The sequence below is a fragment of the Camelus bactrianus genome, chromosome 21, assembly GCF_048773025.1.
Source record: "Camelus bactrianus isolate YW-2024 breed Bactrian camel chromosome 21, ASM4877302v1, whole genome shotgun sequence".
NCBI classification, from domain to species: Eukaryota; Metazoa; Chordata; class Mammalia; order Artiodactyla; family Camelidae; genus Camelus; species Camelus bactrianus.
The window spans coordinates 19,007,451-19,022,812 of NC_133559.1; the positions used below are offsets into that span (position 1 = coordinate 19,007,451).

General features: G+C 39.0%; 1 protein-coding gene across 1 annotated transcript in view; it reads left to right on the top strand.

Moving 5' to 3' along the window:
• The first annotated feature begins 12,157 nt into the window (after positions 1–12,157).
• MROH9 (maestro heat like repeat family member 9) overlaps positions 12,158–15,362 on the top strand; it is a 106,013-nt gene continuing 102,808 nt past the window's right edge. The window contains exons 1-2 of the mRNA XM_074349963.1: positions 12,158–12,219; positions 13,159–13,273. Of these exons, the coding sequence (XP_074206064.1) occupies positions 12,158–12,219; positions 13,159–13,273 (177 nt within the window). The remainder of the gene's footprint in view (positions 12,220–13,158; positions 13,274–15,362) is intronic.

Sequence of the window (15,362 nt, forward strand, 5' to 3'; positions counted from 1 at the left end):
CAAAACCAAAGACACCTCTGTGCCTCATTATGCTCATACAAGCTTGCATCAAGGATTTTTCCAGTAGCAGTAAACTTGCTTCACCTAATAGCTTGAGACTGCATCAAAGTTTCATGTGAATACTGTTTTTCACCATCCTGCATAATGGTTGTCTAATATAAAGACCAGCCTTTGCCTTTCACCAGTTTTATCACTCCTTTTTTCGTGTGGGAAGTTCTTTCTGACAATGCATTTAAGTCTGAATTATTGCTATGAGCTGAGTATTTGCTAAAGGTCTCTATTTTTTGTTGCCTTTGCTAAATTAGAGGCTTATTACTCTGTGTAGACATTCTGAATAACTGCAGCTGATACAAAATCATGAAATTTTCAAAAATAAAAATTAAAAATCAGTAAGCTTAATGGGTGATGAGCTTGACACATTCTTGGTATGCTACTTAAATTTGAGGTGAGATGTTGGCATCACCCAGCTTTGAGACCTGCACATAACACAAGTACAGGGTGGCCTGGGGCTTCACCACCTATGGGCTGGAAGGTAAGTGGGATGCACAGTCAGAGCATCAGGGAAACACACTCCCACACTGGTCTTGATGAATCTCCTGTACACGACAAGAGAGCTCATGGTCCACAGGACCTGAGTTATATAGGGCCACCTGGCCTCAGTCCACAGAAGGGCATGGTGATGGAGCGCTATAGAAAATGGACTGGGCCTCAAGAGGCCAAAGTTCTGGACCCAGGTCTAGTACAACCAGCTGCAGGACTTTTGACAAATCGTGGAATCTCTGGGCCTTGCTGTCTTAACATGCATAGTAAGGAATTTGAGCCAGACGACTGCAAGTGTCCCATCCGGCCCTCTACTTCTGTGGTACTATTTTGTAATTTTTGACTGAACGCCTTTTATATATAAGCCCAATTCCATAAGCCTTAAAAACAGAATTCATTGCCAATTAGTAAGTTGCAGTGAACATGCTTAGAGAGAAGATAAAATAACCTTTTTCTCATGGGAAACTCTCACACACCTTGCAAAACAAATGCCAAAAAAGGAAAGTAGAAATTTCCCACAGAACATTGAGTCTTTTCTTATAGATCATTTATATCTTTTCAAGAGAAATACATTATGGATAAAGACAATTTTTCAGTGTTATTTCTGTGTCCTACACGGGTCCAACCTCCAGGTGACCTGCGGTTTCACTTTCCTGCAAGTATCCTTCCTCTGACTTGAAGCAGGTGCCTAACCCCCCACCACATGTTATTATCTGTGTGTGTCCAGTGATCGGGCTTCAAAAGAACTAGGTCGAATGTGTACAACCTACTTTCTCATATGAATGGCATAAGGATACACTGAATTGTATTTTTTTAATTTAAAATGCTATCTCATACCCACTAACAAGAGAATTCATAAACAGATTTGTGGTTTATCTTTACAATGAAACACTATTCAGTAATAAAAAGGAACAAACTACTTCAATGCCATGAATGAATCTTTAAAACATGATGAGCAAAAGACAGACTCAGAAGAAACTAGAAAAAACAAGTCTAATCTTTGCAAAAAGAGATTAGCATAGTGGTTGCCTGAGGTGGGGTGGACAGGGAGCAGCTGGTAAGGAGCATGAGGGAATTCTCCGGGGTGATGGAAATGTTCTGTTTCTTGTTTGGGGTGTTAGTTACACAGGTGTACACATTTATACAAACTCACTGAGCTGTATACTTAAGGTCTGTGAATTTCACTATATGTAAATTATAACATTAAAGCTGTTCATACTTTGTTAAAATCCTGTATCAACAGTCTCAGGTGTCCTACTGGTGGGAATATAACTGAGAACAAATGTTTGGAGGAGCATTTTCGTAACAAGTATTAAAAACTTCAAAATATTCATACTTTTGACTCCAAATTTAAAAATTTATCTTAAAACAAGAATAAGAGTTAGGGGACAAATATTCTACATTTATGATCACTACAATAACATATTTTCCCCAGCGTTTTATTATAAAGAGTTTAAGCATCTGGAAAAGTTGAAAGAATTTTACAGTGAGTACATTCATACCCCTCACTTTGATTCTACCAGTAAAATTTTCTTTTTGATTTATGCTATATCCATCTATCCCACTATACTTTGAATATACAAATAAATTTGTGGAAATTTGACAGGTTTTACAATATTGAGCCCTATCATTCATGACTGGAAGGAATACTTTGAAACACTAATAGATATTTTTTTCTTCCTGTGTAATGGGATTCCACAAATTTATAAACCCTATCACGGTCACCAAAACATTCTTTTAAGTGTATTTATGGAAGTAGAGTTGAATTTACCCAGAAATAGATCAAGTAACTATCTCTGTGTCCTAAAATAAGAGGAAGATACCTCTGCTTTCAGACACCTTCTCTAATCTGCCTTGTTTCCTCAAAGTTCCACAAATAGGTAGTCATCTTTTTGAGTTAATGCAGTAATTAATTGTAGGATTAAAAATATGACCATATCTAGGGGAAAAAAACAGGTAGAACCACTCTTACTAGCTATATATTGATACATTCAAATGAGCAGCTATTAAGCAGAAGCGACCACGGGAGTTGGCCAGGCACGCACTGAATTGGGAGGACACAGGGAAGAAAGCTTAGCCTAGCACTGGTGATTCGGAGTGGGGAACCAGGCAACAGGATTAAACCTGGCATTTGTGTGGACGGAAACAGGTATCAAGGTTCACATGAGTGCTGGGGACACTGTAGTGTGGAGCTGGCTCTGTATTCTGGAATGACCATTCGCAAGGGTGAACATCTGATACCTAAACTTGTAGCAACGGGTTTGTGGATAGTCAGATAAAGCTTTTACTTCCTTTGTAATTATTAAAAACTCTGGACTACCCCCAAATTCTAAATTATGGTTTGTATTAGATATTTGGGGATGCCTAGAGGTTGCAACCCACTTGGCTGAGTATTTCCTGGTCTGTATGTTGTGTCATTTTGATTTTCTGTTGAAGGGCCGTGGGGACTTGGAATGGGCATCCTCAGGGGGTTCAGAGGGACTGTCCGCCAATCGAATTCACAAGAGCTCCGGCTTAGTTAGCTTGTTTTCAAAATTGTAGGCACTGTTGTTCCAAAATTAATATTTTTGAATATTCGACACATCCCTGGAGGAAAGCAAAGGGCCTCCCCACCTTTGCTTCCCCTGCAAAACAAGTCAAGATGAAGCCTTCGCTGATGAAACTCTTGGCTTTCTCTTGTTCAGCTGTGCTACATCCCTGCAGCCTTCCCTCCTGGAAATCCCAAAGCAGTCACGGAGGCTGGCCTGCAAGGCTAGGGCTGACCTGGCCTGTCTGGCTGTCTCCCAGAAAAGGTTTTTATGAAAATATTACTTTTTTTTTTCTCATCAGAGAGTTTTTTTTTTTTTTTTTATTACAACCCATGCAAAGCTGTGGACTTCCCTTCTTTACCACTCCTTCATAGTTCTAAAGTCTTTCTTTTCTTACCCTATCAAGGATACATGCTTCCTTCTCTGGGCGTAATAGTTTCTTAGAGGAACTTGCAGCGTAGAGACACATAGTGCCTTGATCATAAAAGTGTGAAGACATTTGAGGTCATGATAGGAAGATATTAAAACTCTGAAAAAATTGTCCTATCCAGCAATCAACTCCCTCTTTGCTTCAGTGGTACTTTGTTAGACTTTACTTTTCACATATACAAAAAACAAAAATAAAACAAAACAAAACATTGCTGTTGACAAAGGCTGGGATGTAATAAAGAGTCCTACCACCCAGTGAAAAAGATTGGACAATGAATATATGTATGTTCATGTATAACTGAAAAATTGTGCTCTACACTGGAAATTGATACAACATTGTAAACTGACCATAACTCAATATATATATATATATATATATAAAAAGAGTCCTACCACCAGTACCTTAATAGTTCTGTTTCAAGCGAGACTTCATTCCCAAATTCCCTATCAGAATGCTGTGGTTGTGCTAACTACAAGTAAGGGCGTGCTACCTCCCACTGTAACTATCTGGTATGTTTGGCTGCATCTCCTATTCAACTGTGAACTCCTGGAGAGCCAGAACTGGGCCTCATTCATCTCTGCATCCCCAGGCCTTATGACAATGCTTGACATGTAGAATTGCTCAGCAAATGTTGGATTAGATCTACAGTCAAAGACCAAAGACATGGCTCCTTCATGGCTTACTAGCTCAGTGTTACAGGGAGAGTCGGTTAACCTTTCTGAACCTCTTTTTCATGTGAAAAATGGAAATAATATTACTAAATGCCTACATGAGTTGTAAGAGGCTTAAATGAAATAATTGTATGTGGAAATGATGTAATTATAAAGAGCTATGCAAAAAACTGATTGACATTTTGCAGGCCCAGGGCAAAAGGGCTTTTTCCTTTCTTCCTGTTTGATTATCATTCCAGAAAGGCTGGGACTCAAGAAAAACAAGGCATTCTAGTGCTGATCCCAGTATATACCAGTTATGTGAGCTTAAGCATGTCACTTTTTTGAGCTTCTTCCTTCCCTGTGAGTTGAGGAGATTATATTAGATAGAAGTGGCCTAATACAGTGCCTTGCCCATTTTAAGTCCTTAGGAGATGGTCACGGAGGGAACCCAAAGTAGTGTTGTGAAAGATATGGACCGTGGAGTTCAAAGATCTGTTCTGTCACTGAAATAGCTGGGTAATCTTGAGCAAGTTACTTATATTTTTAAACTTCAGTTTCCTCAGCTATAAGATAGAGATAGATATTAATATTATGGGATTGTTGTGGGATTGCATGAAATAATGGGCATAAAGTGCCGAGTACATGTCAAGCACAGAGTAGGCAAGGGAGTTTCCTGTCTGCCTGTCCTTCCCCCCAGATCAACAGGCTGCCATCCTCCCAGCCTTGACTTTTCCTGGCACAGTGCTCTAACCCCAAACACAATGGACAGTAGAAAAGAAAGGCTGAGCCCTACCCACCCTCCAAGAGAGATTCGTAGGCTAGCTCAGGCTTCCAGACGTGCTTCCTTACTATTCACAGGCCCTTATCTGTACTTCACCAAATACCAACTACACTGTTCCCCTTTGGCCCAAATCCCAACATCTGAAATGATTAATGACTCTACCAATTTGACAAACTATATTGGTTAAGTGCCCTTCTCTTGCATGGACCAATTTCCTTGCAGCTATAAAAGTCAGCAATCCCTCCCTGATCCTTGTCAGACCTTCTCAGGGCAGTGAGCAGGGTACACAGACAGGTGGACAGGGAACACAACTGGCAAATGCTCTTGTGGGTTTGATTTCTGCAGATCTAGGGGTCTAGGAGCTGCCATGGAGGCCAGTCCTAACTCTCTGCCTAGGCATCTTCCTCTGTCGCCTAAGAATCTTGGGCTCACTAACTTCTCATTACCGATTTTTACGTCTCAATTGCAGTTAAAGTCAGCAATTGCCCAAACTGACATAGTATACTTCTAGCAGACTGACCCAGCAGCCAATTACATAAACTGTATTGCCCTTTCACTTACATTCTGACATGCCACATTCCTTTTAAACCTGAATTAATTGCTTAAGTAAAGGACCACTGGGATTGTTATCTAACTGGTTTCTAGAATGTAAAATTATGAAATTCTGATTATGATGGCTTCATGTTAGTCCAGGGAGGGCTGTGTATGTCAATGTGAACGTCAATGAATAATAGTAATAAAAACAGCGACAATAACCATAGCTACTATTTATTGGGTGCATATATGTACTACGTGATTTGAATAAAGCCATGTTAAAGTGGTTGCCAGGCAAAGTACCCAAAAACTTTTCTTACATGCTTTACCAAAAGTTTGAAGATGGATTTCAAAAAGGTCTGATAATTGTATTGTTAGGCCAGCCTCAATTAGTCGACAGGAACAGGGACATATGGGAACAAGACAATTAAACCTAAGCTGTAAGAGGGCCAATGACAAATAATGAAAATTTTAATAAAGATTTTGTTTTTTAATCAAAAATTCTGACCTTTTACATCCATGCTAGCTTATCATTCCATACTCCAGAACTCTTCATTATCAATAACTGCAATCCTCTATCATCTCAAACATCCCATGCTTGGACCTAAATTCTCACCCTTAGTCCCCAAGTCAACCATCCTTCAGTGTTGTTGGTCCTTTAGTTATTGATCCTATGATCTTCTCACTGTACTCACTCCCCTCCACCTTCCTTATGCAGCTTAAACTCCATGATCAATCACAATATGAGTCCCTTTCACACACTCTCAAATACCATGCCCACCTCTTACTTCATTGAACTTGCCTGGCAAACCACAGCCTTGGTTCTAACCAACCTCTGCCCCCTTTTCACCAGCACCCATGCAGCTAAGGGTGACTGGAGAAGGACACAAACCACACTGACTTGTCTTCCTTACAGTCATTTCCACCAGCTGAAGTGGGTCCTTAATGCTGCCCAATAGCCATATTTTACTTCCCTTTTCCATCCTCCCTCCTGGTCTCCCAATCATCTTACACTCTCTCTTTCTCCTCCTAGCACGCCACTAAAACTGCCTTATCAGTATCGCAGATGACCTACAAGGTGCTAAAACCAAAGATTATGTCTCAATTATCATTTATTTTAGCAGAAGTATTTTACACACTTCTTAAAATCAGGGTTTTAGAATAGCTTCTTCTCTAATAGCTGTTCCTTCTCAGTTTCTTTTGCTGTTTCCCCCTCATCTCTCTGTCCTCCAAATGTTGAAGTGCCCGTCTTCAGTTGTTGGCTGAAGTCAGTGATCTCATTCTTTCTCAGTGCTTCAAATGCCATTTATATAACGATGGCACCCAAATTATTACCTCCTAACTTCCATCCCTGGCACTACGTTCTGTGCAGATGACTTCGACAACCTTCTAACCCATCTCCTGCCTGTGCCCTTGTGACTACTGAGGCTATGTTCACCTCCATATCCAGAGTGATCCTATTAGAATCTTAAAAAAAGAAGAAGAAAGAAGGAGGAGGAGAGAAGGAGAAGAAGAAGAAGACAAATGAACTTAAATATAAAATGGAAACAGACTCATAGACATAGAATACAAACCTGTGGTTGCCAAGGAGGGGAGGGGTGGGAAGAGGCAGACTGGGAGTTCAAAATTTGTAGATACTGGCAGGTATATATAGAATAGATAAACAAATTTATACTGTATAGCAGAGGGAAATACATACAAGATCTTGTGGTAGCTCATGGTGAAAAAGAATGTGACAATGAATATATGTATGTTCATGTATGACTAAAAAATTATGCTCTATACTGGAAATTGACACACACTGTAAACTGACTATAACTCAATAAAATAAAATTAAAAAAATGTAAATCAGACGATGTCACTCCTCTGCCCAAATGTATCTCCCTTGTTTTTTTTTTTTTCTTTTTTGCTATTTCCTCTCAACTCCTGCTCCTCATTCCTGCTTTGTTTTGTTTTTTTTTTTTTTGGATTGAGGGAAAGGCTACAGATTGCTGTTGTATGTTTCTTAAAGATAGAAAAAGATTAGCATTATGTATACATATAACTTCCTTATTTTAAAGGCTTTGTGGTATATTAGTGAATCAAAATGGATGAAATTTCAGTAATGTCAATTAGTAATTTGGCCACTTTTCCCACAGCTGAAAATAGGTTGTTTATCTGAAGAGAAGGCAACGAAGAATTACAAATACATATTTTTAATTTCTACTAAAATGCTGGATGAAATAAAATTGATATACCTTTTGTGGAAAGATGTACTCTTATCATATTTAGTAAATTACTTGGTTCTAGAGCTTAGACATATTTGAAGCTAAATTAATCAATCCACATTTGCACAAATCTTTATGCTTATTTTCAGGTAAATGCATTTATAGTTTGTTAAGAAAGGCCATTAAACTCCTATAGGGAATAAAATAGCATAAAGATAATGGTTAATACTTAGTTGAAATTGCTAGCATGAAAATTAAGTAACACAATGCATGCAAAGGGCACAAACACTTACTGGACACACAGTGAATACTCAGTATCAGCTGTTCTTATAAGTGGAGTCACACTGCCTGCAATGACCTGGCTACTTAAGTGCCCCAGGTCTCAGTTTCCTCATTCATAGAATGAGGGTAGTAACAGTACCTACTCCAGAGGACTGCTATGAGGATCAATTAAATGCTCAGAACAGTGTCTAGCATTCAGTAAATTCTCACCAAATGTTAGTTTTCATTTTTAACTATTAGTACCCAACATAAAAGTATCTTGCCTGGATTATTACTAGTGGCATTTATATGTATTTTATCTTAGTAATTAGATTGGCATGTATATATATTTTATCTTAGTAATCAGTAATCTTAGACAATAATTGAGGGCCTCATGTTTCTTTTGCAGTGCTCTCCTTTTCTAGCTTTGCATCATAAGCATAAAACTCAGATTCTATAAATGCCACTGTTTCAATACACAAGTGATTTGGTGGATTAATGTGTAACTTCAAGAGGTATGAGCTATGGTTAAATTGGCACTAACAGAAATGAAGAGAAAACAAATAATTCCTTCTCAGTCCCATCCAGAGGAAGGAAAAAGGGGAAAGTCAGATTTTTCTTATCGTTTGCTAATGCTCTATAATTGAAATGACTCATCAGCCATATCTGTCTTCTCAAAAACAAAGTGCTTCTGGAAAGAGGGACATCTGTGCTCCTCACATCTGCCCTATTCTGTGAACAAGAGGTGTGATTTAAAACAACAAAAACAGATGTTGGAGGTTGCTTAGCTGCTGTGCTGGTTCTGAAACCATTTATAAATCAACAATGCCACCTGTTGGATAGAAGAAGCAGGCCTGATATAATTTTTTGTTGTTCACTAGGCAAGTGTTTATTCATGCCTCTTCTAGGCAATGAACACTGCTGGGCTGCAGTATGAGAAAGAAAGAAAAATAAAAAATAAACCCAATTTGCAATAAGCCTCCTATTTAGTAAAAGCCAGTGAAAGGCTGTTTCCACTCATAGCTAGTGGATGAGTTTCTATTTTAAAACCTGATCTTTTTCCCCAGCAAGTCATGACGAGGATTATTCTCCATCCTGGCATTTGCTCTATTGCTCCTTCATGCCTAGTGTGTTTGCTCTCCTTCTATAGGACTGCTGAAAGTAAAAACAGCAATCTCTAACAACTGTCACTTAACTAAGAGGAGACATTACTTTAAATAAAAATCAGATAATGGTTTAACACATCAACAAAGATGGTTGCATTTGCGGGGCTTCAGCAGCCTCGCACTTTCCTCTACTTGTCGTTGCTGTGTAGTCATGATTTCGGAAATGTCAGGAAAGGAAAATCAGAGTTTGATACTCTGCTAGTGAGAGGACATGTGGCTCTTACTCCCTGACCTGGAAACTCAAAACAATTTACTTATTTGGGGCAGTTTTAGAACATCTTCAGAGTTGGAAACCTATCACTACTGTTCAGGATGGCACCCTGTCACTCACTAAATGCATTAGTCTAACAACAAAACACTCGATGCTATTGCTTTTCCATTGCCAGCAAGCACATTAGTTAACTTTTGGTTTGGCATAAAAGAAGCAGAGAAAATCTGGAATTGTTTGCTGCCATTAGCCACATTTATTGAAAACCTAAGTGGGCATGGCAGGTGGGGAATGAGGCATACTATCAAAGAAGGAAAGAAGGGATCTAAAGGAAACAGGCATCTCCGTTTTTTATTGTTTGGCAAGATAATTACCCTGGGACCTCTTCAGATCAATTTCCTGGCTGCAAAGGCCAACCCAGTGGGTTAAAGGAAAGGATAGGTGTGTACTCAGAACAGCACCTGCCACTTGTGTGTCTGTACAGAAACAGCTACAATGTAAGACAACAGGTAATATCATATGAGTGGTGTAGGTGATTTGGGAGTTTATAGGTCATAGATATTCTAATTAATATATACAGGGAAGACCTAAGCAAATTGGAACAGTGAATGCAAGGAAAATCTGAGATCCAAACAGAAATAGTCAGATTGTGGGAGCAAGCCATTAGGACTGTTCAATTTTTTTTTTCCCACTTCTCATTCTTCCAGGTAAATGGTACAATTGCAGTTTCCTGCCTCACTGAAGTTAGGCATGGCTGTGTAACTTACATGAGTGAAATGTGAGGGAAAATAGTGTGTATTACTTCCGGGCAGAAGCTTTAAAATCCAGTACAGCATTTTCCAAGAATCCTTTTCCTGCCTCAGCAATCATGAATCCAAATGTCGAGATGAGGTTTCTCTCAGTCTGGTCTCTGGGGAACCATGATGATCAGTCCACCTGTTAATCCACTTTGGATGTATACTTTTACGGTGTTAAATCATCAAGATTTTGAGGTTTGTCACTGCAGCATAACCTAACCCTTCTCGACTTAATACACAGGGTTCCCAAGGAATATATATAATAATTAGCTAATAAAAGTAAAAAGAAAAGTTTTAAAGGGGTTAAAACTAGAAAGTATTATTTTGGGGGGAACTAAAGGACAAGGATTTATTTAGTGAGCTGTAGAGAGCTTAGTCCATATCTATATCACACACACTCTATACATATCTATACATCTGTCTCTATGTAGATATACAGAAAGAATATATAGATATAACTGGTTTAGACATGTATTTCCAAATTTTAGCCTTCCTCTCATTGAACACCGTATTGTCTCCCCATTTCCCTACCCCCTAAAACAGCAGCAGTAACAACAAAAACAAAAACAATACAACAAAACAACGAAAACAACAGCCCACAACATCACCAGAGGGGTACTTTTCAGGTATCTCTCTTTTCTGTTACAAATTTTCTTTTTCACTTCCCAGACTGGAAATTATAGCATCACCTGGACTCCCTGCTTCTACCTTTGTCCACATACAGTCCCTCCACACAGTAGCAGAAGAAACTTTATGAAAACATAGGTCAGCTATGCCACTCCTGTGCACCATGCCGTCTGATGACTCACCATGCACTCAGAGAAAAGCCAGTCCTTGCAAGGTCCTGCAGCTTCTGGTCCTCAACTACTTGTGATTCCCTGTTCTTTACACTCCTTACCTCTGTGCACAGATGTTCCTCAACCCGAACAAGCACACTCTTACCTAAGGGTGTCTGTAGTTACTATTCCCTGTGCCGACAGTGTTCCTCCCTTAGACGTCTACATTGCACACTCCCTGCCTTTCCTTCTAGTCTATGCTCAGGAAGACCCTTTTCATACCTTCTCTGACCCTTTTCACACCTGAGTGACTCTGCCTATCAGACTTACCATGCTTTATTTTTCCCTATAGTATTAAAGACCACGTGATATACTACGTATTCACTGTGTCTTTGTTACTGATGTGGTTCTTTTGATAGAACCTATGTTCCATGAGGGTAGCTCTTGTGTCTGGAATGCCATCACCCAGACGAGTACCTGGTTCCCCAGTGCTAAGCTTCTCAGCTCTGCAGTATGGCTTCTACTTTCCCTCCGAGTCCCTGAGTTTGCCATTCAGTGTCCAGTATGCTATCCAGGGTCAGGCTCAGGGTGACAGCATGCCAGGAGCAGAGCACCAGAAAGAAACACCAGGCTTCCTGCTGAGGTTCCCAAATGCAGTCCATGGCCAAATGTGTACTTGCCTATGGAGGAAAGAGACAAACAAGGGCAAATTCTGAGAATTTTTACATAAAGCTAATTTTTAAAATGTGACATTATGTCCTTACATCTTTGGTGCTAATGTGTCTTTTCATCTGTGAAATGATGATGGAGTTTGATGACAGTTTTGGGGTTTGCTGTTTGTTTGTTTTTTCCTTTTCATTGTCCTTACTTGGCAAGGCTAAAAAGTTTGGAGTCCTCAATCATTTTCAATTTTAAAATATTCTAAAATTAGTTCTTTCATAAGGTAGGAAACTGAAGCCCAAAGGGATATCATGACTCCTGCAGGTTCACAGATCTGGCTTTTCACAGAACTGGAACTACAACTCAGGCCTCCTCACTTCCAGCCAGTTCTGCTTTCTCCACACAAAATCTCCTTCCTCCGAGAAGCTGTTGAGAAAATCCCCTCCCCGACCTGGAGTGCTCTTTACCCCCTGATATCTGCTCTTTGATTATTAAGCACTCTGGGGCTCTGGCAGAAAAACAGAGCTCCTTTTCTCATTTTTCTTTTCTTATTCCTCTCTAGAGATAAAAAAAAAAAAAAGGTTAGGATAAAGATTGAAGACTTTCATCTCTTGCCATGCCCCCAAGGATGAGGATCACTGCCATAAGTCAGAGTGAAATAGCAGGTACTTTTTATAGGTAACTGCATAGGGGATACAGATTTCATTTTTACCCTTTAGAAATTTTAATCATTTACTTACATGCTTCTTTGTTGTTTAAAACATCAACATAGAAATGCACAGAATAAAAGTCCCAGCATCCTTCTTTCCCCAGAGAAAATCACACTTAATAATTTTTAATACATCCTTCCAGAGCTTTACATATATAAATGAGTAGGGTTCTAGGAATGGCAACCAGAAACCCATAAATCTGTGAAAGAAAAGAATACATATGGAAAAAATGAGAGAAGATATAACACTATGCTAATGGTGGTTACATCTGAGTAGCAGAATTAAGAGTGATGCATAATTTGTATACCAATAAAATAGTGTTAAAAAGATGAGTTCAACAGATAGCAAGCTAAGGTTGCATGGAATTTTTAGGGGAGTCAAAGGGTTTAAGAAAGTCAGTTCTAATAGGGTGAAGAGAGTATCAGTGCTGAAGCAAAGCAGAGAGGTTAGGAAGGCTGGAGGGTGAGTGGGAGGGAATGCTGTGTGTAGGACATTTCTGGATGTCATATTATCCAGTCACCTCCTTTACTGTCTTGGATGTTGTTTTGTACATTTCTCAAGTACTGTGTGTGTGTGTGTGTGTGTGTGTGTGTGTCTGTGCACGTGTGTGTGTGTTGCAAACATTCAACTCATCTGTTGGAGGCAGAACCTTGTCTCCACGTATTTACTATGCCCCTAACCAGAGGGCCTGCACGGTACCCAGCACTAGGTAAACACTGAATGTCTGCCACATTGAGTTCTGCTTTTGTTTATTCTCTTTCTTAAAGATTGTTTGAGCTAAAGATTACTCCAGCTGTTAAGAAATTCCTCCCCTATCTCTGGCACTACATTGGCTCATGAGCTTCCTTCAGTCATGTTTCTTGTTTTGTTTTTGTTTTTGTTTCTGTTTTTGGCATCTGACCCATAGGCAGACAGAGAATGCCAAGTCCACACCAGATGACAGTCAGCAGGGACTGGTCATCACAGCTGCCATAGAGAATGGAATGTGCTCCCTTTACAGAGACCATGACACTGGAAAGAAGGTTTGAGTTTTCATGAGTCAAACAGTTTACTCTAGTACCTTACCACCACCCAGAATGTCTTGATTTCTATGTGGGCTCTTATCTGGGCCACCATCATGGACTGTACATTGTGATCATCATCAGTAAACTCAGAAAATCATCAAATTCCAGAATCAAAAGGGATCTTAAAATATCTTAATTCAACATCTGTCTTCTCTATATTTACTGATGACTGTTAGTCATTTATGTAATATATTTATTGCAAGGAAGTTTTCTTATCACACATTTGAAGATTTGGAGTCTCCCTTCTTGAAACTTCCACCCATTGATTGCCCATTAATATTTGAAAATTGAACTCTATCAAATGTCAGGTTCTGTGCTATGTCTTGAGGCTAGAAATCTGGGTAAGACATAGCTCCTGCTTTCAATAGCTTCATGGTTGGGTTGCAAAGTAGTTATATAATTATATAATTAAGATACTGTACGTATGTGAAATGATAGCCATTTTTGTATAAAAAGCAGAGTAGAGAAGCACCTTACTCGATGTGAGCTGGCAGGGTAATGAAAGGGAAGATTCCTAGAATATGTGACATGTCACTTCTCTCTCTCTAGTTTGTCAACCACACCGCTATTTAATCAGCTACTAATCAACCTTACTATATCATCCAGACCAAACTTTTACATCTTTTTCATAAACATAATAACATTTTCTGGGGACATGGTAACTGAATTCCCATCATTCTTTCCCAGTTCACTTCCATCCCTTTGTAATAAACAATAATGTTTGAGGAATTGACCTTAACACCAGTCATAATACCATCTCCCTTGCCAGGATCCCTAACCTAAAGCTGTCAGTGCATAGCGTTTCGTCAATGGCAATTATTGTTTAAAAAGTGGGGATATTATGAAGGGCAAAATTAAGTTCAGTGCTTGGGAGCTGCATGCTCTCTTTCATTTTCTCTTTCCAGAAGGGAATAGGAAACTTGTAACCTATTTTCTCCTGCTGAACAATTTACATTCATGATGAAGCTGACACTGTTATCAAAATAGAGAGAGAGAAAGAACCTAGGTCTTTGATCACATTGTGAACTGCTGGATCTATACATACTTCCAAGCATGTAAGCCAATAAGTGTACTCACTTTGGAAGCCAGTTTGACTTGGGTTTTCTGTTACTTGCATGTAAAAGCATCTTAAGTGTTTAACTTGCCTGAAGACTTGGTAAAATGAAAGGATGTGATGTCTATGGGTTTTTTTTTCCTCTCCAAACAACTGATCTAATAATTTTAAGAAGGGAATGAAAGTTTCTTTGGTATTCCTCATTTTTTATGAATCATTTATGGTTGTGTCCGAAGGCACATTTTCCTAAAGAAATGTTCTTCATTCACTTAGACTACGGTAACAGTTGGAAGCAATTCAGTGCCACAAGTATTGATTACATACAACTCTTTGCCCTGCATTATACTAGGCACCAAGGTATATGCAAAATGGTTCTGAATAAGATATGGCTCCTTTCTTTAAGGAGCTTAAAATCCTTTGGAAATCAAATGTAATATAAGGAGTTTGAGCTTTGGTGTCAAATATTCAGTTTCAAATCTTGTGCTGCCTATTACATGTCTGGCATTATACATATGCTGTCTCATTTAATCTTCCCATCAACCGTTAAGGTCATTATTTATGAATGAGGAAATTAAGTTCAAAGAGGTAACTAAGTTTCCCAAAGTGACTTGTCAGACATGATGGCGCTGGGAAATGAATATAGGACTGAATCCAAAACCAGAGGTATAACCGACATTTAGGTGGAATCTGAATATACTGTTAATAGGCAAGCACCCCAGGCGCCAATTTATGTCTATTGTAGTTCTTCTGTCTTGGAGCTATGCTCTGAGGTTAAAGATGGTGCTGTTGGTCTTTTAATGGCAAAACAAAACAAAACAAAAACAAAAACAAAAAAAACCTCTCAAGCTAGGCAAAAGGTCCATCTGATGGCAATTAGTGCAAAAGGCAAGCACATCATACAAGCTGTTTTGGTTATTCATCCATGTGATGAAGATTTATTATACCTAATATATGACAGGCATTGTGCTAAACACAAAGAAGAATACAAAGATA